Source organism: Diabrotica virgifera, chromosome 7 (assembly GCF_917563875.1).
Source record: "Diabrotica virgifera virgifera chromosome 7, PGI_DIABVI_V3a".
NCBI classification, from domain to species: domain Eukaryota; kingdom Metazoa; phylum Arthropoda; class Insecta; order Coleoptera; family Chrysomelidae; genus Diabrotica; species Diabrotica virgifera.
Window position 1 is genome coordinate 4,225,958 of NC_065449.1, and position 27,237 is coordinate 4,253,194.

The following is a 27,237-nucleotide window of genomic DNA, read 5'->3' on the forward strand; positions in this document are numbered from 1 at the left end:
TTACTTAATTAACCAACTCAATTAACCAACGATTAACCACAGATATATCTATATATTTACAAAAAAATGAAAAAGTCAAGATTGAAGTAAACACTTGATAATAACTTGTCGAAACCAAAAGACTCCATTTTCAAACAAATAAATGTTTAAAAATAATAAAATCTTTGGATTTCTTAGTTCGGAAACAGATTCTCTCTTATACCTATTCCCCATCCTTCTAAAATTTGCAAGGAATAAAGGGTGATGAATGCAGAGACGTGGGGGTCTATATAGTTGCACTCCACAACACATCTTTTCATCGAGGCAAAGATCAACGAAACTGTCTCCTTGTACTCAATACGTGAGTAAGAACGTAGGTAGATAAAGGCATTATTTTTATTTTTAATTCAGAGATCATTACCCTCTTTCTATGGCCATTTCGAACCCCTTAGTTCTCATCAGGAAAGCTACCGTAATGATGCTCTGAAAAGAAAATAAAAATCTTTGCCATTTATGTCAATTATAAAATATAATTAACATTCAGACGCTATAGCGACATCTATTAACAACTTGTCGAAACCAAAAGACTCCATTTTCAAACAAATAAATGTTTAAAAATAATAAAATCTTTGGATTTCTTAGTTCGGAAACAGATTCTCTCTTATACCTATTCCCCATCCTTCTAAAATTTGCAAGGAATAAAGGGTGATATAGCGTCTGAATGTTAATTATATTTTATAATTTACAGAAATGGCAAAGATTTTTATTTTCTTTTCAGAGTATCATTACGGTAGCTTTCCTGATGAGAACTAAGGGGTTCGAAATGGCCATAGAAAGAGGGTAATGATCTCTGAATTGAAAATAAAAATAATGCCTTTATCTACCTACGTTCTTACTCACGTATTGAGTACAAGGAGACAGTTTCGTTGATCTTTGCCTCGATGAAAAGATGTGTTGTGGAGTGCAACTATATAGACCCCCACGTCTCTGCATTCATCACCCTTTATTCCTTGCAAATTTTAGAAGGATGGGGAATAGGTATAAGAGAGAATCTGTTTCCGAACTAAGAAATCCAAAGATTTTATTATTTTTAAACATTTATTTGTTTGAAAATGGAGTCTTTTGGTTTCGACAAGTTGTTAATAGATGTCGCTATAGCGTCTGAATGTTAATTATATTTTATAATTGACAGAAATGGCAAAGATTTTTATTTTAAAAATGTGTGTACCATTTTTATATATTCGGCTGCAATACGAAGGAAAAACAATCTTACTTTTTAATTAGAATAAGGAGTGCAGCCAGTCCCTTTAACTGCAATTTTCTGCTCTTATTGGAGCTTCATCAGAAGGAACGTAGGCACTGTTCTCCTTAATCCAATCAAATCGCATCGAAATGTTTTTCCAAATATTGCAGCCAAAATGATGGTATTGGGTGGCTAGCGCCATCTGGCCGTAAAAATACGAAGCAAGCTTTCAATCCTAATAGCAAATAATTAATATTGAAAAATATCAAAAATTACTAAAAGATTTTTAAATTGAAAACTTACTGGTACATCCCCATGTATACACCTCCAAGACTTCTACAATTTGCAAGTCATATGGATGCTGCAGTAAAGACGATAGGGAAGGAATTCTAAACTTTGCAATTCAATATTCAATAGAATTCCTTCCCTATCGTCTTTACTGCAGCATCCATATGACTTGCAAATTGTAGAAGTCTTGGAGGTGTATACATGGGGATGTACCAGTAAGTTTTCAATTTAAAAATCTTTTAGTAATTTTTGATATTTTTCAATATTAATTATTTGCTATTAGGATTGAAAGCTTGCTTCGTATTTTTACGGCCAGATGGCGCTAGCCACCCAATACCATCATTTTGGCTGCAATATTTGGAAAAACATTTCGATGCGATTTGATTGGATTAAGGAGAACAGTGCCTACGTTCCTTCTGATGAAGCTCCAATAAGAGCAGAAAATTGCAGTTAAAGGGACTGGCTGCACTCCTTATTCTAATTAAAAAGTAAGATTGTTTTTCCTTCGTATTGCAGCCGAATATATAAAAATGGTACACACATTTTTATTTTATTTTCTTATTACTCAGTAGAGTAACTATGGTGCATCTTTCAGTTCCTAACCGGCTGCAGACGGGGGATTTGAATTGCAAAGTTTAGAATTCCTTCCCTATCGTCTTTACTGCAGCATCCATATGACTTGCAAATTGTAGAAGTCTTGGAGGTGTATACATGGGGATGTACCAGTAAGTTTTCAATTTAAAAATCTTTTAGTAATTTTTGATATTTTTCAATATTAATTATTTGCTATTAGGATTGAAAGCTTGCTTCGTATTTTTATTTTCTTTTCAGAGCATCATTACGGTAGCTTTCCTGATGAGAACTAAGGGGTTCGAAATGGCCATAGAAAGAGGGTAATGATCTCTGAATTGAAAATAAAAATAATGCCTTTATCTACCTACGTTCTTACTCACGTATTGAGTACAAGGAGACAGTTTCGTTGATCTTTGCCTCGATGAAAAGATGTGTTGTGGAGTGCAACTATATAGACCCCCACGTCTCTGCATTCATCACCCTTTATTCCTTGCAAATTTTAGAAGGATGGGGAATAGGTATAAGAGAGAATCTGTTTCCGAACTAAGAAAAAAAAAGATTTTATTATTTTTAAACATTTATTTGTTTGAAAATGGAGTCTTTTGGTTTCGACAAGTTGTTAATAGATGTCGCTATAGCGTCTGAATGTTAATTATATTTTATAATTGACAGAAATGGCAAAGATTTTTATTTTCTTTTCAGAGCATCATTACGGTAGCTTTCCTGATGAGAACTAAGGGGTTCGAAATGGCCATAGAAAGAGGGTAATGATCTCTAAATTGAAAATAAAAATAATGCCTTTATCTACCTTGATAATAATTTTGCGATAACTAATTATGTTTGAGCGAAAGAGATTGCTGAAACTTTCATGAAAGATATTTTCTTTTAAACCTTACATATAGTCGAGGAAACGAAGCATTTTGGCTCGCAATTTTTTCGTCCAGCATAGATTTACTTGAAATTTTCACAGAAGGTAAGAAATAGTCCAAGGATCATTTTCTATATCATGCTGCTGTACGCTAAAACCTTGGGGGTGGTTGCCACCCCATCTCGGGGGTGGGAATTTTTTTATTACATTTTAACCATGTAAATCGATGTAAAAAGTAATTTTAAGAAAAAAATGTTTTTTTACATTTTCTTCGTAAAATTAATATTTTTCGAGATATTCGTGGTTGAAACTAACGGTTTTTCGACGGAAAAATCGACTTTTTAAAGTATTTTTTGAGAATAACTCGAAAAATATGCATTTAATCAAAAAAACTGTAGATATCAAAATTGTATCTTTTAGTAACACAAACGAAACTGTTTTTCTATAATACTTTCACGACCAATATAAACCAAGATAGGGCATGTTAAAGGTTAGCTTTTTTCGTCAAATATATAATTTGAAATACCCAAAGCCAAATAACGGGAAAACTTTGCATTTTTCCAGGAAAGCTTACATGATGTTTTTTCAAGAATATAATAATATCTTTCAAAAAAAAATAATAAAAAGTTTCTAGCATAAAAGTTTCTAGCATTGAGCAACTTATGATAAAAAAAAGTCGGTACCTATTTTTCTCTACGAAAAAAAAAAAACAGAGAAAACAACCCCTAACCACCCTTGTAACTAAAAATTAGTCTTCGCCTTTCTGTAATTCCTTTTATATTTATATTATCAATACACCCAAGAAGCTTGACCTTATTAAAAGACCTAATTTTAGAAAAATTTGAGTTTAAAGATTTTATTTTTTGCAATTTTGCATTTTTTTTCATTTTCTTCAAAATATCTCCGAAAATACTGGAGATACAAAAAAAATAATAGACTACTAAATTGTAGCTTTTTTAATATCTAAAATTTTCTTATGCATACGTTTTCATTACAGTGAACAGTTAACGAGATATAGCTGTTTAAAATATCTATTTACGAGAAAACATCCCCTTATTCGAGCCCTTTAAACCCACCTCAATAAAAAATTAAGGGATCTTACGGAATTTAATTTACACAGTCTTATTTCTCTTCAAAAATCCTACAAAACTGCTATTGAAAAAACTTTTTGTCGCCAAAAATGAAGGGGCTATGTTTATAAAACTAATTTGTTTTTCGAAAAATTCGAATAGTCACCTTATAGATCATTTTCAATTTACCTAAATATAATACCACAGAGCCGGTTCGTATCCTAAATGACTAAAGATGACTAAAAAACCATTTGTATGTGTATTTTTATATATTTGTAAATTCGTATTTTTGTGTAAATAAATGTTTTTGTAATTCTTTAATTCTACTTTTTTTTCTGTGTAGATCTATTAAATTGTCTACTTATAAAAATTGCGATGTTATTAAGGGTGGTTCTTAAGAGTTGAAATATTATGATATTATATCCTAAAGAATAAAAAAGTCATTATTTAACCGATCAAAACCAAATTTTACCTATATTAAAGTTTACAATATTTTTATAAAATTTTTGACAATAAGGGTAGTTTACACCGCTAAAAATAATCAACGCCCTTGAGCATGATATAGAATATGAAGTACAGGGTAAGATGATCCTAACCCCAAATTTTTATGTAAATTGATGCAAGCCGAAATTATTCTTTTAGGATAAGTAAACTTTTCATATATAGCTCCAACAAATGAGCCTAATCCCAAATTTTTGTACAAGTCGATGCTGGACGAAAAAATTGCGAGGTTTTGCATTTTTCCAGCTTTATTTCCTGGACTATTAATAAAACTAGAATTTTTTGTTATTATAACATTAAATTTCTTGGCCACTTCCATACACTAATCCTCAGCTCTTCATTACTTATTACTGTAGAAACCATCTTATTTTGCAGTTTTCACTCCACCAACCGTAATTATTTAGAAGCGTATTTTCTAAGTAGGCGAAGCTGAGAAAATGACAAAATTAATGCTGGTTAAGACAACGTTATTGTCTTAGACAGTCTATGTTATTAAAACGTAGGACGACCGACATTTCGCCACTAAACCACGAGGATTACTTTAAATATTGTAGCAACAATTAAGAAAGATCTCGTTCCGTCGAATGAGTCGACATTCCACCGACAGTGTAAGTTAATTAGGAAAATTAGTAGCACTCTCTTACTAGTAAGTGTCAAGTAAGATAATCTTGAGCATTCAAATTCAAATAGGAATGAAGTGGAACAAATAATGTGGGTGAAATATGTTTTTAGCATATAAAAAAAGATTTCAATTAAATACTAAAATGATCTTGATATGCCGATGATAGTTATTTTAATTAAATAACTGATTATTATTATCTTTTACAAGGAGAGTCATCAATATGAGATCTAATTTCATTTCCACCTAATGTCATTTGCTGGTTCCAATAGAGATTTCTCGCTATGTTAATATTATTTTCATCAAGTCCTTTTGGCTTTTAGCTTTATATTTAGACATTTCGTGAGAATGTTATGTTGAATGTTCTCTGTTAATGTTATGTTTAGTTCTCGAAAGATTTCTGTTGATCCTGACAATTTTGGACAAGAGTTGTGAAACTACACAGAGCTTCTATTGTTCCATAGTCAATACGAGACTCAAACTTAAGCAGCCATTAATCAATTACACCCACTTAAACAACCATTAAAGTATTTGACCAATCAAAAAAAGGATAGTCAGAAAGCTTGTAAAACCTCTGATTCCCACAGAAATGCTGAGTCCACGAAATGCACCTGTACCTGTCGTTTGTTAATTGCTAACTAAAAGAAAGCATTCAAGACTTATATAAACCATTCTAGTTCAAAGTAAACACTTATCTATCTTTCTGAAGCCTGTCTGTAATTAAGTCCTTTTCTCGGCTCAATCTGATGTAAACACATGATGGAATTGGAACATTTCAAAGGCAAAATATAAAACATAATAGCTATTCATATATACATATAACACCGGTTTATAGCATCCTGCGCCTTCAGGTTCCTATTTTCCAGCCGCATCGATCTGTTCAAATTCCTGGTCGAAGATCTCTCTCAGATATTGCTTTCTGGATTCCCCTTATCCAGGTTGATTTCGGTCAGACTTTCGGTGAGACTCTGGAGATGCAAGGCGATTTTCGCCAGAAGTTTATTTCCAGTGCGAGCAAATTCTGTTCTGTTTGCTTATTCAGTTGCCAGCTTTCACATCCATACAGTACCACGCTTTTAAAGATGCTATTATATAGCTGTGTTTTCTTTTCTTTTGATATGGTTTTTGACCAAAGTAGTGAGGTCAAAGCTCCTATTACCTTCTTTCCTTTCATAATTCTTTCCTCTATTTCGAATTCTGTCCTTCCACTTTGTTGGATTCTCGTTCCAAGGTATACAAAACCAGAGCTTCGCTCGATAATCATATCATCCTCTAGTTGTAACTTATTTTTCTGTATTCCTATACACATATATTTGGTTTTCTCTTTATTAACATATAGGCCCCATTTTTTGTATTCTCGAAACAGCCGCTTTGTCATAAATATGAGATCAGCTTTATCTTGGGCAATCACCGTCAGCAAAATGCAGTGCAGATTTCCGCTACGTATTCAAGACCTCAGTTATATAGATTTTAAACGGTGTTGGCGATAAGCTGCATCTCTGTCGTAGTCCCTTATTCACCATGAAGCTATCGGATAAACTGCTGTTGATTTTTATGTTTGCTTGGATGTTGTTATAGAATTTTTGCACTACTTTTATTAAAGTTATGTTAATAGCGGATTTTTCCAGGACTTGCCATAATTTACAAAGTGGTATGGTGTCATACGCCTTAGTTAAATCGACGAATAGTAGATGTATTTCTCTGTCTCTGGCTACTTTTTTTCGTTGAGTTGGTTGAACGTGAAGATGTGGTCGATACAGGATCTTCCTGCTCGGAATCCTGCTTGTTGTTCGATCTCTAAAGGTGCATATTCATTATATATTAGAGTTTTAAAAGTTTTTATTTCAGTAATACAGCGATAGTTCTTGCAGTCTTCCTTGTTACCCTTTTTATGTATTGGGGTTATCCATCCTCTTTTCTGGTATGTTTTCTCTGGTATGTTAAATATCCATATGCCTATATTAATTCCCAATGTTACAAAGTATGAGAGAAATTTAACGGTTTTCGAAATACGAACTTCGGAGATAGAATATTTATATATAATAATATTTATATAGGGGGCGTTCAATAAATACGGTCTTATAATTAAAAAATAAGGGGTAAAACGATCATGATTTTGGTACCGTTTCAAACTAGAAATTTAAATGACTCATATATTATGTATTTTTATGCTCTATATTTTCTCTCTGTTATGAGATTGATCAGCATCTTATGAATTCGATTAATTAATTAATTATTTTAATTACTATTTATGGAAGCAAAATCAAAATTTCATAAAACTTTCCAATAAAATTTAATCTCAGGGCTAATTGATTTTAATATATTACCTTTGGTTTGAGGCTTCTAGTATTTCTCGTTGCTCATTTCATCCAGGATAAAACAAGGAAAATAAATGTAATCAAAATCATATAATTTCTAAAAATATTTTTTATTTATATGCTATAACCATAAATATACGATTCAAAAAGTGTGCTGAAAACTCAATTTTGTTGTAAAAATTTCTTATCTACTAAATTAATCTTTAATTCTACTATCTACTTTTTTTTAACAAATTTTTCTTTAAAAGATTCAGTTTATTATAAAAATAAAACAAATTATAATTTTCACCTTTTTAAATAGGGTAGTTATATCTTCTATGAATTTATAAAAGAATGAATTATGCTGTAAAATTGTTAAATTAAAACAAATATGGTATGTAATATAAAACAACTCTCTCTTTTTTACAAATAATCTGACTAACCTTTTTTATCTTCTATACTTCTTATCATGGATTGTGATGTCCTCGATTCCCCCAGACTTGCTCCTTCGGATGCTGCGACGCTCCTTCTCTTCCACTTTCCTTCCACTTTCCAAAGTACATCCACTTTCTAAAACCGATCGTGATATAGTTCTATTGTTCTTGAATTGTTAAGTCCGTTAGTAGAATCTTAACCACTAATGTTTTTCACTTTCCACGAAACACTGCTTAACGACTAAAACATATTATTTACAAATTTTGGCCATATACAAGGCGATGAAAAGTTACGTCTGGGATATAAAATGAATTCGCTAAATTTTCCCCATAAAAATTATATAACAGTATATTAATATGTATGTTTTTGTTTCAGGTTTCGCCAAATTTAGTGGACTTTATCAAATCCCCAGTGAACATAATAGACTTCGCAGCGACACTTAGTTTCTATATAGACTTAATTCTTTTGTCCGAAAAGAAAAATCAACTTTTAGACTTTTTCAGCATAATCAGAATATTTAGACTGTTCAAATTAACCAGGCATTCGCCTGGTTTAAAAATTTTAATACATACGTTTAAGGCATCGGCGAAAGAATTGGGATTGTTAGTTTTTTTCCTTGTCCTTGGTATTGTCGTGTTTGCCAGTTTAGTATACTATGCCGAAAAGTTGCAAGTAAGTATTCGAGTTAACTGATTTACTTAGCGTAGATTTAACTGATTTATTTATATTTTTTGTAAAACATCTCAGTCCTTTCTGACTTTTAGAAAATTTTATTAAAATTTTATTATAATTTTCTTTGTAAGAAAGTATTGCTATGCCTGTGGTAGATATTTTCTCCTTCTTCTTCTTGCAGTACCGTCTCCTATCGGAGGTTGGCTACCACCACAGAAATCTTAACGTTGTTGGCTGCAGCTCTGAACAATTGTATTGAACTGTACCCGTACCACTCCCTTAAATTTCGCAACCAGAAAATCCTCCTACGTTCCACATTTCTTTCCCGAAAAGGGCTTATATTCCTTGGAATATAAGCCCTAGCACGAAGTACTTTTCCCCTCTTATTATGTGGTCTATATATTATGCCAGTGTTCTCGATTGTATGGTTTTTAAGACTTCGCATTTCTTCCCTATCTTCAGCAAAACACCTCGATTTGTGACTCTATCTGTCCATGGTATTTTCCACATTCTCCTGTAGCACCACATCTCGAATGGCTCAATATTTTTGATGTTTATCTTTTTTAGTATCCAAGCTTCCATGCCGTACATCAGAACGGAGAAAATATAGCACCTTAACATTCTAGTTCTTAATTTCAGATTCATGTCTCGGCAGCATAGGAACTTATTTATTTCGATAAATCATTGTCTCGCTATTTCTATTCGCCTCTTAATTTCTTTTGTCTGGTCATTAGTATCAGTGAACCAAATCCCTAAATATTTGTAGGACGTAACTCTTTCAACTTGCTTATTATTTATGCTTAAATTCACATTGCTGTATATACCTTTTTTGTTATAATCATAAATTTAGTCTTTTTGATGTTCAGATTTAGACCATACTTGTTGGTATGAGTGTTTATGTTTTCCAGCAAATACTGTAAATTTGCTAGTTTATCTATTATTAGCATGTCATCAGCGTTTCGTATATTGTTAATCCTGTTTCTCCTGAAATAATCCTATCGGGTGTAGGAATAACTGAACCCTGCGTAGAATATGCAGTTATAATCTGATTGCAGTCAGTAAGAGTACTCAAGTTTAGACACCACCTAGTGCGGACGCCGTTAAAGTATTAAGTTACAAATACTTGGAAACTTTAACAAACGAAACTGGAGACCAAAAAAAAAACAAAAAGACGTATCGAAATTGCCAGGGCCACTTTCATAAAGATGAGAAAATTCTTCTGCAACAGAGATGTAAGCATTCCTTTTACTATTAAAAATGCTAAGAGGCTACGTATTTAGCACGCTATTATACGATGTAGAGGCCTGGACTCTCAAACAGAACAACATAAAAAATATTGAAAGTTTCGAGATATGGTGCTACCGTCGAATTCTAAAGATGAGTTGGGTTGAAAGAGTCGCAAACCTTGAAGTAATACGAAGGATAGGAAAATATCCAGAAATTTTGTTAACGATAAAACGAAGAAAACTCGAATATTTGGGTCACCTAATGAGAGGACAAAAATAGGCAAAATATAATGCAAAGAAAAATAGAAAGAAAACGGAATCCAGGCCGTAGAAGACTCTCATAGTTGCGGAATTTGAGAGAGTGATTTGGCTGCACCACTAATGGGCTCTTCAGTTTAGCTGTAAACAAGGTAAGGATAGCCTTGATGATATCCAATCTCCGACAGGAGTGGCACAAGAAGTAGAAGAAATGTGTCTTCTGTGTCTTCATTTATGTCTTCTGTGTCTTTTTAAAGACAGATCACATGCTCTGATTTTTTTTTACATTGTCATGTAATCGAATGAACTATCTTTTAATAAAGTTGTCCTAAGAACGCAACTCATAAATATTGGCAAGTATGAAGTATGTCTGAGTTACCGATATGAATGAGACAGATTAAATTAAATTATTAGAATACTTTTTTAGAAAGCAACATTTTTGTTTAATTTGTAATGTCAAATTTGACCGGAGCATTTTAGCATGGCTGTTTTCTTTTTATTTAGGTAGGTGTCCCAAAACTTATTAACAAATGATGTGTCAGCTGGCCCAAAACCGGGGATTTTAGACAAGAAAAGGTAAAATATGAAAGTTGATGGACAAACGCTACAACTTAAATGTCAAATATTTATATACGTTACTCAGAACATTTGATAGACTTGCTTACTTGGCTCCTACCTTTCACTCAGGAGATCCGGGTTCAAGTCCTGGCGCGGAAAATTCTTTTTGTTTTTTAAATTGACATTTTATTTTGAAAAATAGTTATCACGGCATGTCCACTTAGACTAACATTTTTTGCAACGTACATGATGCAGCTGACGCTTTTTTATTACAATCTAAAATTCATAAATTATTGATTTATACTTTTTAATCTTTGCCACACTAGTCCAAGAATATTCTTTTATTATTAACTAGCTGACCCGGCAAATTCGTACCGCCTTAAAACTAAATAATGTTTGAAAGTTTAATACCTAAAAATTACCAGAAAGCCAAAAAATACTAAAAAATATTGCGTACCTATAATTTTTTCTACCAAATGCATAGTTTACGATTCTATAAGGGACATAGGTACAGACAAACATTCATTTTTATGTATTATAGAGAATAGGGAAATATTTAATTGCTATTAAAAAATGGGGGTTGGTGAGAGAAAAGTGAAAATTTAGGGTTGTATCTTTCGGTTCTACAACATATAAAATTAAGAAAAAACAGTTTGTCCAAAAAAATAACAAATAATGTCTCCCATTCCACTTAGATTGTTGGTCTTACCACTTACCAACTCAGGAACCTTCAGAGGGTCATGTACAACAAATTTGCTTATTAAGATCAATCATAATATGACCAAAAATGCATAGTTTGCGATTCTAAAAGACAAACAGATTTTTTTATATTGTCTCGTATAAATAATAAAAACTTGGTATTATAAAAATAATTATTTTTCAAAATAAAATGTTAATTTAAAAAACAAAAAGAATTTTCCGCGCCAGGATTTGAGCCTGGATCTCCTGAGTGAAAGGTGGGAGCCAAGTAAGCAAGGCTATCAAATGTTCTGAATGACGTGTATAAATATTTGATATTTAAGTTAAAGCGTTTGTCCATCAACTTTCATATTTTACCTTTCCTTGTCTAAAATCCCCGGTTTTGGGCCAGCTGACACATCATTTGTTAATAAGCTTTGGAACACCTAGCTAAATAAAAAGAAACCAGCCATGCTAAAATGCTCCGGTCAAATTTGACACTACCTCCCGGGCTATAAGTTTAAAATTGACATTTTGATTGGAATTTTTAAATTTACAATTTATTCGGACAGCAAAAAAAAAGAAGAAATATAACTGCGGATTTCGTACGCAATAGCTCGGTATTGCATACATTTAATTCCTTTTTATTTTTTGGCCTTACATTTATAGAGCAATAAATTTAACACAAGTCTGGCCTCAATGGCATGGCCATTGTGCTTTCCGAAAAGGGTGTGATAAAATTGCCTATATATTTTACAACTGTCACCTGTTACCAATTGCTTGAAAAATTAGAAATTTAGCCCGATACGAAAATTAGCCTAATAATAAATGACATAGAATTTTATGTACAGTCTAATTAGAAAAAATTTTTTGTAACAAGACATATTTCAAAAGTATAATTCTAAAGGAGCACAAGATTTTAAGGTGAATTATATAAAAACTGAAAATAGGAAATAGACGGTTTCGTTTTGATTTAAATATGTCTCCTGCCATTCCCCGATAGCGCTATTTCTAGGTCTACCTATTGTCAAGGAGGCTATGCAAGAAGACAAATTTGCATTAAAACTTCCGTATTTTTCGATACAAAATAAAACTATTTATACCGGAGTAAGGTTAGAACGCTTTCTACGGGGAATAAGTGAAATGAATGTCGACTCGATTCAAGTTCTCTGTTAACCCACATAATATGAAAATATCAAAAGACACCGCTAGGAAAATATTCCAACACGCGGTTCAGAGAACCTATATGAAACGAGTCTTTACTCTAATACAGAGTATGGCATTAGTAAAAATAGAAAATAGACGGTTTCGTTTTGATTTAAATCTGTATCCTATCTATCGGGGGATGGCATATCTTTCTTTTTAGTTTATTCCTTTGATGAAACGAATTTGTACTTTTATTTCGGGAAAAAAATTTATATTATATTATTGTAGTACTTATCTTTCTTTTAACTATATACAGAGTGGGCCAAAGAAAAGAGTACACCTCATATTTGGCAGTATTTATTAGATTTTAGAGAAATTACGAAACAGGTCGATTTTTGATCTAAGGGGAACACATTTTTACGGTACATACATCTGTCATTTGTCGACCCCCTCCCTTCCACACCCCCACCCCTGATTTTCAAATAGGGAATAGGGATCGTGTGCTAGCTTATTTGATAGGTTATTCAATTCTCTATTCACTAATTTTAACATTGGCATAATTATTTTTACAGCGTGTCAAAGAAAAATTATTTTAAATTAAATTAATTGAAACAAAAAGAAGAATATATGTTTTTATTTAATTTAAACATACATTCTACTGTTGTCACAAAACAGAAAAAATGTTTTTTGATAAATTAACTTTGCTTTTCGATTAATTTCAATGTTCAAGCTGCCACCCATCTGCCTCTTGGTAGTTTGAATATTGAATTTAAGCAACAATGTTTATTTATCAAATAAACATTCTTTTCTGTTTTCTGTCAGCAGTAGAATGTATTTTGAGTTAAATCAATTACATACATTCTTCTTTTTGTGTCAATTAATTTAATTCAAAATAATTTCCCTTGAGCACCTGTATAAATAATTATGTCAATGTTAATATTACTGAATAGAGAACTGAATAACCTTTCAAATGAGCTAGCACACGACTGCTATTCCCTATTTAAAAATAAGGGGGGGAGTGGAAGAGAGGGGGTTGACAAATGACAGATGTATGTACCGTAAAAATGTGTCCTCTTTTGATCAAAAATCGACCTCTTTCGTCATTTCCCTAAAATCTAATAAATACTGCCAAATATCGAGGTGGATTGTTTTCTTTGGCCCACTCTGTATCAAGAAAGATATCAAAGCATTGGTCAATTAAGGGCACGTACACGCGCGTTTTGATAACGAGCGATTACAACTACATACATTTTATCGAGGCCGTTCACATACTAACGCGCGTTCGCTAGTCATGTGAACGTACCAAAACTCCCGAGATAAAATCGATAAAGGTTTTTACCATTTAGCGACATATTTCACAAGAAACATAAAATGCGGTCTTAATATGTTTTAAATTTCCTGTGTTATAGACCAGAAATTCAGTTGGCACATTTCCTAGTGTGATAAAATTGGAAGTGCACAGCAATTCTGTATTAGTAGAAATTCTTATTAAGTGTTTTTACTCTAATTTAATTTCTCATTTTGGCACGTTTTCCAAAACCTAAAAACGTTAAAAGACCTGGTAACTTCGTAATCTATTTTGTTAGTGACTTAAATGAGTTTTTTTTTTAAATAATAATAAAAATCATATTGTTACCTGTGTAATGTACAGTCACAATCACTGAATAGTTTACACCCTTTAATATCCAGTGGCCAATTTTTTAAATTTTTACCTCGTTTAAACGAACCTTTTACGTCAAAGTGACGTTACCAGTAGTGGACCCAGAATAGGTTGATTAAAATAAAAAAAATCAAAATAAAATAAATCTATTTTACAAAATTTATCAAAATGGAAAGTATAGAAAGGCATTTTTTTTTTAAATAAACTTGAGTTAAAATTATTGAGTTTGGTAATTACTTTTGGTTTTGCGCGTGATATAAACGGCATTTTGGACGCTTTTAATAACTTCTTATTATATTTTTCAATACGCACTAAAATTTTTGACAAGCAATTTGACATTTAGTAAATCCGTACGACACTGCGATTTTACAGTATTGCAATATAAAAATAAAGGTGTAAACTATTCAGTGATTGTGACTGTACAAACCAAATTATTATAAGAATTGAATTTCATCTTTTTGTCAGTATAAAAACAACTAAAAATTTTACTTTTAGCTTATTAAATTTTTAACTATCAATAATAAATATTTCTGTTTAACAAAAAATAGAAGTAAAAATAAAAGTAGAAGAGAAACTAGCTGATCCAATTACTGAAATAATAAAAATGGATGAAATAATAAAAAAGTAAAAACAAAAAAGGATACCAAATAGTAGAAAAACAATTTAAAATAATCTGCTATCCCAGAACCTGCCATGTGGGGTGCTACTAGCACCCCATACCACATTTTTATCAAATATTTGGTATTTCAAGTTTGGTAACCGTGCTGTGCGTCATAGTATCTTTCCATAATATAGCATAGATGTGTTAGCGTTTAAATTGGTTATTTAATGTCATTCTGAACTTGTAGCTCTAAAGTCGAATTGGGATGTCATCATCTGACACTTTAAATTTTAATTTTTTTTTTGTTTTTGATAAACAGGTAAAATTTACATTTTTTATTGAAATAACTTATTTAAATTAATTAATATAGACTCTATAATCACTAAATCTTAATTTTTTTAGATATTTTACTTCACTTCATTTATTACGGCTTGGTACTTGCTAATTTGCTTATAACACTTTTTTCATTTTATTTTTAACTTTTATAACATATTAGTGGCTAATAAGCTAATAAAACATGTTTTTTATATTCTTGTGTTACTCAACACATTATTTTGTTTTTTAAACAAGTAGATCACAGAAAATTTTTAAGGGGTGCTGTGAGCACCCCACGTGGCAGTTGACGCCTTGCAAATCCACGTGGGCTATGCAGACGATGCAATTCGCGGTGTGCAAGTACTTGGAGGGGATACGAGAGACGATCCTGCGCGAACAGCGGAGAAATTTTACAACTTTCTTAAATAATTCATTGTCAATTGAAATTGTCAAATTGACGTATATTTCATACCAACTGTCATTGAAGAAGAAAAATTATATGTTGCTCTACAATATTGATATGATATGCAATTATTATATAAAAGTAAATTAGTTTATTGTATTTTGCTTGCAGTACTGCATTTTAATAATTAATTTTATTTACTACATACAATTGTTTACCTTTTAATAACATAACCTTAATAATAATTTTTCTTCTTATAATTTGTTTTGGACTATGGCCTTGACAATTATCCAGCAACCAGATTAATATAATTGGCCAATATAATTATTAAAAGTGCGAAAACTGTTGCCGAGCTATGAAACCAGGTGTCACTTTTCCGAACTTGCACGGTCAGAATACTAATCTCTTAAAGTGAAGAGGATTTATAACGTATTCTGCACCAGTTTAATGTAATTGTCAGATTTAACCTATTAATTTCCCAAAATAAGACAAAATTCATAATTATAACGCCAATTTACTAAGATGTAAATTAGAGCTGAAGGGGCAGATAACAGATCAAGTGATGGAGTTTAAATATCTAGGCATCACACTATGTAGCTACGGGAAGCTCGAAACAGAAGTGGAAGATCAAGTGAATAGAGCAAACAGAGCCGCAGTTTTCCTGAATGATACAATAGGGAGAAATAAAAATATCGGAACAAAATGAAAGACAGAATTTAAAAAACAGTCATCACAACAATGACATATGTACGTGGTAGAAACACGACCTGACACAGAGAGCACAAAAATAATGCTAGAAACAGCAGAAATCAAAATCTTTCGAAAAAATTGATGGTAAGACAATATGGAACAGAGTTAGAAGGACAGATATATGACGAAGATGCAAGGTGTGACTTTCATAACTGGGTAAAAAACAGAAGAATAGAATGGAATGACCACATAAGCCGAATGACAACAAATAGAATAGTAAGGACAGCGAGGGTTCCCCAATAGGAAGACTATCAGTGGAAAGACCAGGAAAACGATGGAACGACAACTTAATGTTGTTTTTATTATATATCTCGCTATTTTTATAATACCAAACATAAACTTTTTCCAAATCTCATTTCTTTGTCTCCCTACTATACGCTTTTATTTATTATTCATTTTAGTAAGTTAGGGTCTTTATATTTTAGGACAACAAAGACAACAGCTTTAAAAGTATACCAGAAGGGTTATGGTGGGCGATAGTCACAATGACAACTGTAGGTTATGGTGATATGGCACCCAAAACATATGCCGGAATGTTTGTTGGAGCACTATGTGCTCTAGCTGGAGTATTAACGATAGCACTACCAGTACCAGTAATAGTTTCAAATTTTTCTATGTTTTACTCTCATACTCAGGTAAGTAAAACTCTGATTTTATGGCTTTTAAGCACTTACTATGTTCTCCAAACGTACCCTCTAGTACCAGAAAAAATAATGAGTTATAACGTTGTTCCACGTCTTCTGATACCCAATCGTCATTTTTCTCGGCCGTCCATATTTTTTCCTCTATTCTCTATCTCTCATGTGCCGAGTTATGGCTTCTCTCAAACTAAAGCGAGGTCTTCATCTTTTCCTTCTATTATAGTTTGCCATGAGAGCATTTGTTTTGGAAATCGATCTTCGGGCATTCTTTGGACATGTCCATGCCATCTTATTTATTGGGTATCAATATCTTTTACTATTACATGATTTACGTTTATCACTTCTACTATGATTACTTTTGGTTCTAAAGTTTTAGAGATTGTTCAATTTAAATTTTAGACAATGTCGGTGAGAGACAATACCCTTGTTTAAGAATCTTGCTGGCTTGGAATCTCTTGAATGGGCTGTGTCCAATTTTGACCCCTGTCTTAGAATTAGCATTTGTTGCAATGATTCCCTTGGTATATTTTGTGGGATACTGTTGTATGCCTTTCTTAAGTCTACATACAATAAATGTATTTACTGGTTAACAGCAACTTTCTTTTCAATAATCTGTAATTTCAATTCTAAGAAAAAAATGTTTTTTACATTTTCTTCTTAAAACTAATATTTTTAGAGTTATTCGCGCTTGAAAGTAACAGTTTTTCGATGAAAAAATCTACTTTTTTAGAGGGTTTTTTGAGAATACCTCGAAAAATATGCATTTAATCAAAAAATGTGTAGATATCAAAATTGTATCTTTTAGTAAAACAAACCAAATTATTATTTTTCTGTAATATCGCTAAGACCAATACAAACCGAGATAGTAAGTAAAATAACGGAAAAACTTTGCATTTTTCGAGGAAAACTTAATCTTTTTTGAAGTATACAGTTAGGCCTTTCAAAAAAAAAATAAAAATTTTCTAGTCTGAAAAGTAAGCGACTTATGATCAAAAAAAGGTCGGTACCTGCTTTTCTCAATGAAAAAATCAGTGAAAACAACCCCCTAACTACCCTCCTGATTAAAAATTGGTCTTCACCTTTCTGTAATTCCTTTTATGCTTATATTATCAATACACCCAAGAAGTTTGACCTACTTAAAAGGCCTAATTTTAGAAAAATTGGAGTTTAAAGAAAAATAAATTTTTTGGAATTTCCCATTTTTCACCTTTTACTTCAAAATATCTCCTAAAATACTGGAGATCTGAAAAAATGATATACTACCAAATTGTAGCTTCTTTAATAACTAAAATTCCCTTGTGCATAGAATTTCATTACAGTGAACAGTTAGCGAGATATAGCTGTTTAAAACCCCTATTTACGAGCAAACACCCCCTTATTCGAGCCTTTTAAATCCACCCTAATTAAAAACTGAAGGATCTTACGGAATTTAGTTTACACAGTCTTATAACTCTTCGAAAATCCTACAAAGTTATTTTTGAAAAATTTTTTCACCGCCAAAAATGAAGGAGCTATGTTTATAAAACCATTTTTTTTTTCGAAAAATTCGGATAGTCCTCTTATGGATAATTTACAATGTATGTATAATACCACAGAACCGGTTAGTATACTGGAAGATGACTAAAAAACTATTTGTATTTGTATTTGTACATATTTGTAAATTCGTATTTTTGTGTAAATAAATGATTTTGTAATTCTTTAATTCTACTTTTTTGTCTGTATAGACCTATTAAAATATCTACTTATAAAAACTGAAATGTTACTAAAGGGTGGTTTTTAAGGGTTGAAATATTATGATATTATATCCTAAAGCATAAAACAATCATTATTTAACCAATCAAAATCAAATTTTACCCATAACGTATACAATGTTTTTATATAATTTTTGACAATAAGGGTTTGTTTACACCCCTAAAAATAATCAACGGCCTTAAGCATGATATAAAATATGAAGTACAGGGTGAGATGATCCTAATCCCAAGTTTTTATGTAAATCGATGCAAGCCGAAATTATTCTTTTAGGATAAGTAAATTTTTTATATATAGCTCCAACAAGGGTAGTTTTAAGGGTTGAAATATTATGATAGTATATTTTGAACCATAAAACATTCATTATGTAACTAATAAGAACCAAATGTTGACAATATTAAAGTTTAAAATGTTATTTTTTAATTTTTTACAACTAGGGGTAGTTTTCACCCTTACAAAACCAAAAGCGTACAACGGCTCAATATAGAAAATGAACTAGAGGGTGTAATGAGCCTAATCCCAAATTTTTGTACAAATCGATGCTGGTCGAAAAAATTGCGAGGTTTTGCCATTTTTTCAGCTTCATTTCCTCGACTAATATTCTACTAAGTTTGTCACAGCGATACCCTATAATCATCACCCGCATCCCTCCTGTCTTTTTTGTGTATGGTGGATATGTATGGAGTCTTCCGTCATTCTGGGATTTTCTGTCCATTAAAGGAACTTTCGAAAAGTTGAGCTAGGCTTTTAGCTGAAGTTTTCAGTGAAACTGAAAGTTTTTGTGGTGAATAATTCTGCAATAAAATAAGGTGAACATATTTTACTCAAACTATTTTTGTTAATATTTTAGGCTAGAGCTAAATTACCCAAACAGCGAAGAAGTGTATTGCCTGTTGAGCAGCCTAGGAGGAAAAAGATTGAACAAGGCACCAATAGAAGAATGAATGCGATAAAACACAATCCTGTACTGTTTAAAAGTGCGTTCGATAATAATAAAATGGGTATGTGCTTAACTAACTTTCTAATAATAAAATGGGTATGTGCTTTCTACAATGATTTAATCTTTAATTATTTATGTAGTTATTTTTAATTTATTAGATATTTTTAACACTTAGTATATTTAGTTTTATTAATTTAATCTTATTTTCGTTTATTTATACTTAGTACTATTTACACTAAAATATAATTTATATAATACATTTATTAAAATTCATATTCTCGATTTAAAGCCGCACAAACAATATCAATTTATTATTGCGACTTAACCTATTAACGCCCAAGTTTTTTTTATTTAAAAATCTTTACTTTTAGGGTTAATTTGATGAAAATGTTAATAATTTAATCCAAAAAATCAAGTTTTTCGGTTCCTGTCTTTTTTTAAAAAAATTATATGGTGTTACCATATGGTAACGCTGGGCGCTTAAGGAATTTTTAGGATCGTTGAAACCAAAATTTTTAATTTTTTTTGAGAATATTTTCATCGTCTGGTGTGGTATCCTATAAAACAATTAACACACAAACCAACGATGCATTTTTTACACATTGTTCGTCCAGATGTTGTACATCTGTCTCCAGCACATCGCCTTCTACTGCTTGATGTAACAAATGGTCGAAGCGATCAAAACGAAGATCTGACAAGTTCTATCTATGTAGACTAGGTCTTCCTGTATATAAGGGATGACTTCCATATCTTGCGAGAAGAACTTGGGCCAATTCTCTCCTAAACGATAGCAAGGATATATATTTTTTATTTTCTTATATAACTGTCATGAATTATGGATTGTAACATCCAACAACCATGCTACAATTTGCCAGTACCATTTTTTTACTGCAAATTGCTACTAGGTAGGTTGAAACACCTTGATCCATCCAGTCGGTACCCACCATATTTTGTTGTATTCAGCAATAGAGTGAGGCCGACTTACTTGAATGTGGCCTTTTTCTTCATGAGAAATCTTTTTACCGTGCCCAATGCTGAATCATCACAACTCGTAGATGCTATTGTAACAACAGAGTTATCTTTTCATCGCACCAGTAACACTATCGCTTCTGCTAACAAAAATCCACGACTGAAAAAAAATAAGATTATGACTCCGTAAGCGCCCACCGCAACCATATGGTAACGGCGTATTTTGACTATTCCTACCGAATTCGCTACATTTAATTGTTGATAAAATACAACAATTTATAATAAGTTGGGGTATAATAAACTTAGTTTTTTTTTTTAAATATGCATGTTTAGGCAATACGTAAAGTATCCTTAACAATAGTAACCTATACTTATTGTACGGTTATAGAGTATATTCCCATAGGTAAGCTGGTTAAGAGTAGATAACGATTTTTCATATGTAATTTAAAGTATTATCTGCATAAATGGCACAAAGAATATTTGCTACGAGAGGTATATGGTTCAAAATGCATACAGTATCACGACTAATAAGTTATGTTCACATACATGTAGAGTACTTACAGTTTTATTCCTTGATGACGTGTCACATCAGAGCTCTGATTGAATTCCATAATCCATTTGGTTCATTTGTAAGGCACTCACTAATACGCTAAATAAATCATCGTCGATAATACTGAGCAGATTGAATTATCTGAGCGGTATAAAACGATAGCAAAAAAAAGCCGGTAAAATGCGGCCTTTTTACGAATAGCGGGAGCGTCGATAGATTAGAGATGATTCTCGTTAGGAAGCTTTTGACGATCTGCCCCGGCGAGGGGTTCAAATGCGAGTCTCAACAATAACCTGGAGTTTCCAGAAAGGTTACATAAATACTACTTGAATTTTAAGTAATCAGTAGTACAGGGGCGTAACTAATTATTTTAGTGAGCCGTGTATAATATATTTATTGTACATATTGCCGGGGGCGACAGGCGAGAGAGATGGCCTATATCACCTCGAAGAGAGGGGATTGGCAAAGATGTGCACAACGATAAGAAATGTTTGAAGAAATTAGAGTTTATATACACAAGGGGTAACAACGATAAAATGGAGGAAAACGATAAGTTTTCCCCCTAGGGATAGATTTTAATCTTCCAGGGGAATCACAGCGATTTTCGTAATACCACGAAGAAAATCACCGTGAGTAGTGTGAATCTTGACAGTACGAACTAGACCATCCTTACCAGGCAATACATCTATTACCCTGGCAGTTGGCCATAAGAGTGGAGGAGTACCATCCTCCTTCAACAGAACCAAATCCCCGATCTTGACAGGGTCAGTAGGGTCGGTCCATTTATTTCTTTGCTGCAGGAGGCAAAGATAGTCTTTTTTCCACAATTTCCAAAATTGCTGTTGAATTTTACTAATACGCTGAAAAAGATTCAACCTATTTTCAGGTATCTCTGAAACACTTGGTTCAGGGGGCGCGGTTAAACTTCTTTGAACTAAGAAGTGAGCTGGAGATAGGAAAGCGAAGTCATTGGCGTCAGACGACATCCTAGTGATGGGTCTCGAATTTAGAATAGCCTCGATTTGGCATAATACTGTGTTAAACACTTCAAAGGTGAAGTGGGAATTTCCTATAATTCGATAGAGGTGATACTTCACACTCTTTATTCCTACCTCATGGAGGCCGAATTGATGGGGGTTGCGGGGAACACCCATCTTGAAAGTTATGGAGTTTTGAGTACAGAATTCCTTAATCTGTTCCGAATTATTTTGATTTAAGAAAAAATCATAGAATTCGCGCATTTCATTTTTTGCCCCATGGAAATTTGTGGCATTGTCGCTCCAAATAATACTGGGCGTGGATCTTCTGGCAATAAACCTTTTCAGAGTAAGAATATAGGCTTCTGCGCTTAATCCTGTGACGAGTTCGATATGAACACATTTAGTGCTCATGCAAATGAAATAGGCTACGTATGCTTTGTAAAGCGGTGCCTTCCTCAAATGTGAGGACTTAATTAAGAAGAACCCCCCATAGTCCACTGAGACGACTTGGAAGGGTCTAGTGGGGAGTACACGATCGGGATGCATATCTGCCATCTGTTGAACAGAATTGGGTGTCATGAATCGGAAACAGTTTACACACTTACGAATTAAGCGTTTAATCTGTCTTAATCCGTCAATTGGCCAGTACTTCATTTTGACATACGAAAGTACTGTTTGCGCGCCTGAATGTAATAACTTATGATGAGCTTGAGTCAAGATTAGTTCTACAACTCGACATTTAGAAGGAAGTAGAATGGGGTGTTTTTGATTATACGATATGGGGGCGTGTCGGAGACGTCCTCCCACACGAATCAGCCCATCATTATGTTGTAGGAAGGGGTTGAGTTTACGAATGGCTTTATTGGTCACGAGTTTAGCATTTTTCAATTCAAGAATCTCTTTTTTAAAGTAGATACTTTGGATATACCTGATGATCGCGTGATCAGCGATCTCCATTTCGGGTGGCGTCAATATATCCGTATCTCGTGGAGAGTTATTTATTTTCTTTTTAATATTACTGATGAATCTAAAAAGATAAGCGACAATTCTTTGAATTTTACGAAAAGAAGAAGATTTAGCGAATAGATTTTCAAAGGTGTCGTTGAGTTCGTGATTTGTTGCTATGTTTGAGACAACTAACTTCCTTAATTCAGGAAGATCATCCTGAAAATGAGGAATTTGATGAAGAGAAAAATCGATGGGATTGTCTCTAATAAAGCTAGGTCCGCATAACCAGTCTTCGGTGGTCTGGGGATTATCAAAGACATTTATCCCTCTGGAAGCGGGGTCAGCGATGTTTTCGTGACTTCTGACGAAATGGAAATCACAAGGAAAAGTTTCCAACAAGGAATTGACCTTTTGAATTCTGTTTTGTACAAAAATGTTCCAAATGTGTTTTTTAGAAAGTATCCAAGACAAGGCAATTGTAGAGTCAGCAAAGAGATGAGATGAAGATATACTCAAATTTTTCTTGAAGATGTGAAAAAGTCTATGAGCCAGAGTGACTCCCAACACTATTCCACAAAGTTCCAATTTGGGGATGGTGAGTTTATTTTTTAGCGGAGAAATTTTGTTTTTAGAAGCGATAAGCCGCGACGATACAGAAAAGTCTGAGTATGTCGCTTTGAGATACACACAAGTGCTGTATATTTTTTCCGATGCGTCGGTGAAAATAATTAATTGAACATCAACAACTTTCTTTTGTAAAAGTAAGCATCGAGGTACCTTGACCTCTTCTATAGTTTTGAATGTCGATAAGAGGTTTTGCCAATTTTTCATAATGATGGGTGAGTCAATGGGTTGATCCCAGTCCAATTTCTGGGACCATATTTCCTGTATCAAGAGCTTAGCGTTCACAAGGACAGGGGATAACCATCCTAGCGGGTCATACAAAGTAGCAATGTAGGAGAGAATAGTACGTTTAGTAACAACATTAGCCAATTTGAAGATAGGAGTTTTAAACGAAAAGTGGTCGCGTTCTGAATCCCAGAATATGCCTAAGACTTTATCAGATCCCGTGAAGTTAAGACTGACTTCAGAGACGGGATTTAAATTGTGTTGAGACAGAAATTCTGAAGAACTGCAGTTCCACTTGTGGAGGAGGAAACCATGGGTTTCTAGCAAAGAAGTTAATTGTTCGAAAAGACAACTTAATTCATGAAGACTGTCAGCACCGCTGATCAGGTCATCCATATAGATAGATTCTTGCAGAACACTAGTAGCAAGTTCGTGGGTATGTTTGTTGTTGTCAGCGATGTGCTTGATAACTCTTTGAGCGATAAATGGGCTACTTGGGAGCCCGAAGGGTAATCTTTGAAATTGATAGCACCGTAAAGGCTGCTGAATATTGTCCCTAAAGAGAAAATTTAACAGAAATGTTTCAGTGGGACAAATGGCGATTTGTAGGAACATAGCCTTGATGTCGCCTACTAGTGCGAATTTAAACTGACGAAACTTAGCGAGAATGTCAAAAAGTTCATGTTGGACGACATAACCTTTGTCTATGACGTCACTGAGGGAGATTCCCGTAGACGATTTATTGTTTGGATCGAAAACTATACGAGTGGAAGTAGTAGAGTTGGATTTGAAAACGGGAAAGTGAGGGAGAAAGTAATTAGGTTTACCTGAGTCATTTAGCATTTTTAACGGCACTTGAATTATTTGTCCGTTATTGAGATATTCCGATATAATGTCCTGATATTTTTCCAATAAATCAGGGTTGAGTTGAAAACGTTTCTCGAGACTGAGAAAACGTCTTTTTGCCGAGAGAAACGAATTTCCCATGTCTATATCTTCGATAGGGAGTTTGAGATTGAGTGTGGACTCATATCGTCCATTGGGGAGAACATTAACATGTTTTACAAAATTAATTTCAGCGGGGTGATCATTAATGAGATCGGTGTTCTGAGGAGCGGCTTCTTCCAGCTCCCAGAATTTTTGTAAATGATCGGATAGTTCCTCGTTGGACACTACCGGCTCATTTACGGCGGAAGGAGTGTTATGAGAACAACAAGTAACGAGAGAGTTTGAATAAAATTCCAAAGCCTTTTTAGTATTTTTCGACTTAAGAGCAAGGTCTGGAACTGACCCTGATATCGTGTACCCGAGTAGAGTGCGTTGAAGAACGGGAAGACCTTTTCCCAAACGAATTATTTCAGGTTGAATGATATCGTTATACAGGTCTGCACCGAGCAGGATACCAATTGGGGATGTTACATGGAACATCGGATCACCTAATGGTATCTCTGAGGGTATGTTTAGTTTGCTCGCCGAAATAGAAATTTGAGGAAGCGGATTTGTTATCTTTGGGAGTACAGAGCACGAGATGTCAAAAGGAACGTCGTTAGCGACAGCGAAAATTGTTGTATCTACAATAGATTGAGACGAGGATGAGGTGGAGTTAATTCCATTGATCCGTAATTTTCCATCTCTAGTGGTGAGTGACAGTTCCTTTACGAGGTCAGCACTAATAAATGAAACCTGTGAGGCCGAGTCTAAAAGTGCCTTTGCGAAGACCCTCTTGCCGCTAGGAGCGACAAGATAGACCTGGAGTGTGCTTAATAACACCAAATGATTATCAAGCGAGGCTGCAGATAGAGCCATTGAATGTGGAGTCGAATTTTGAAGATTAACTTCCGTTTCAGGAGCTCTAACATGTGAGGGCCCCTGTTGTGAATTACCCTGTGTATGGGAGTTATTTGAGATAGCGGTTTTATTATGATTATTTGAGTTGTGTTGGCCAACAGCCGCGGAAGGGTTACTATGACCCGTTTTGTCGAAATGGAGCAACGTGTGATGACGAGATTTACAAACTATGCAAGAGAATTTGGATTTACACTGATCGAGCATGTGAGACCCAAGACAATTAATACAAAATTTATTTTGTTTGACAAAACTAAAACGTTCTTTAGAATTCAACTGCTTGAACTGAGGACAAGAGTAGATCGAGTGAGAGTCGTTGCAATAGGAACATTTCTTAGGACCTAAGCGAGGCGAAAGGTTACTGGTAGAAGTGTCTGAGGCTAGGTGTAAAGAGTGTCTGGAAGTAGTAGTCGATTTTGGTTTTGATTGAGAGTGAATATTCTCAAGATGAACAACGCGTGTCTCGATTTCCCCTAGAAAATGGACAAAATCAGGGGTAGCTTGGCTACCACCGGATTGGAACTCAAGAGCCCTAATGGTAGGTGCGTCGAGTTTCTGAGTAGCGATATGTATGAGAAGTAAATGCAAGAGATCTGAAGGGGGCCTATTCAAGTTCAATAGGGCCTTGAAATTATTTGACATGACCGTATGAAAATTTCTTAATTGTGAGTGATTTGCGTTTCCAGAAATAGGAGGCGCATCAAGAATTTGAGAGATGAGAGTTTTGATAAGCGATTTAGAGTTGGCGTACCTTTGTGTCAGGTTATCCCGGGCTATTTTGTAATTGTCACCTGTGAGTGGGATATGCTCGAGAAGCGTCAAAGGCTCGGAAGTTAGAAAACTTTTGAGGTAAATGAGTTTTTCCAGATTACTTAATGTAGTATCAGATCCTATTATTGTATCAAAGGTCTCAATGAATGAATTGTATTCAGTAACTAAGCCACTAAATGGTTTTAACTGAATACGAGGGAGGTTTACTGTTCGTTGCCTAGCCATAGACTGTGAGGTTAGAGAAGAATTAGGGTCAAATTGGAGGGAGGGGGTAGCAGTCACATTAGAACTTTCAATGACCTCTAACCTTTCTTCCAATAGAGAAATTGTATCCAAATATTTATCAAAAACCACAGAGGAATCAGTAGAGGGGGTAGGTTCCTCGGGGATCGTCTCCAGCACATTTTGAGCATCGCGGAAAAGTCCGTAAGAATGTTTGAGTTGTGAAATTATTTCACGAATTTTATATTTGTTTAGAGAATTAAGAGTTGTGGGAACCGAATCAGCCAACTTGGTTATATCAAGTTTTGCGGTGAGCCTCTGTCGGTTATATTTTGATCGGTCAGCCATGTTGCGAGAATGTGAGATTAGATAGATTATTTGCAAATGTCTAAACCTATAAATCGATGCGAAAATGAGAGAATATGTACAATATATTATATATTACACGTTTAATAGTGTGAGATTGGCTTAATAGTATCACCCTGTATGAGCGCAGATTAGTATATGAAATGCAAAACTATAAAATTTCAAAATATATGCAATTTTCCAAAATGGGTATTTTTCAGCAAGTGTGAGACACCCTTAACAAGTATTTAAATTAATTAAATTGAAGGAAAAAACAATTATTTATTT

The 27,237-nt window shown here is 33.6% G+C and overlaps 1 protein-coding gene across 5 annotated transcripts in view; it reads left to right on the forward strand.

Annotated features, from left to right (window-relative positions):
- The window catches only part of LOC114328732 (potassium voltage-gated channel protein Shaw), a 597,781-nt gene that overhangs the window by 531,455 nt on the left and 39,089 nt on the right, over positions 1 to 27,237 (forward strand). For 4 of the 5 annotated variants that reach the window (XM_028277676.2, XM_028277680.2, XM_028277679.2 and 1 more), the window contains exons 6-8: positions 8,249 to 8,545; positions 16,566 to 16,775; positions 19,381 to 19,531. In XM_028277676.2, coding sequence (XP_028133477.1) covers positions 8,249 to 8,545; positions 16,566 to 16,775; positions 19,381 to 19,531 — 658 coding nt within the window. The remainder of the gene's footprint in view (positions 1 to 8,248; positions 8,546 to 16,565; positions 16,776 to 19,380; positions 19,532 to 27,237) is intronic. The other variant, XM_028277677.2, reaches the window with a different exon arrangement.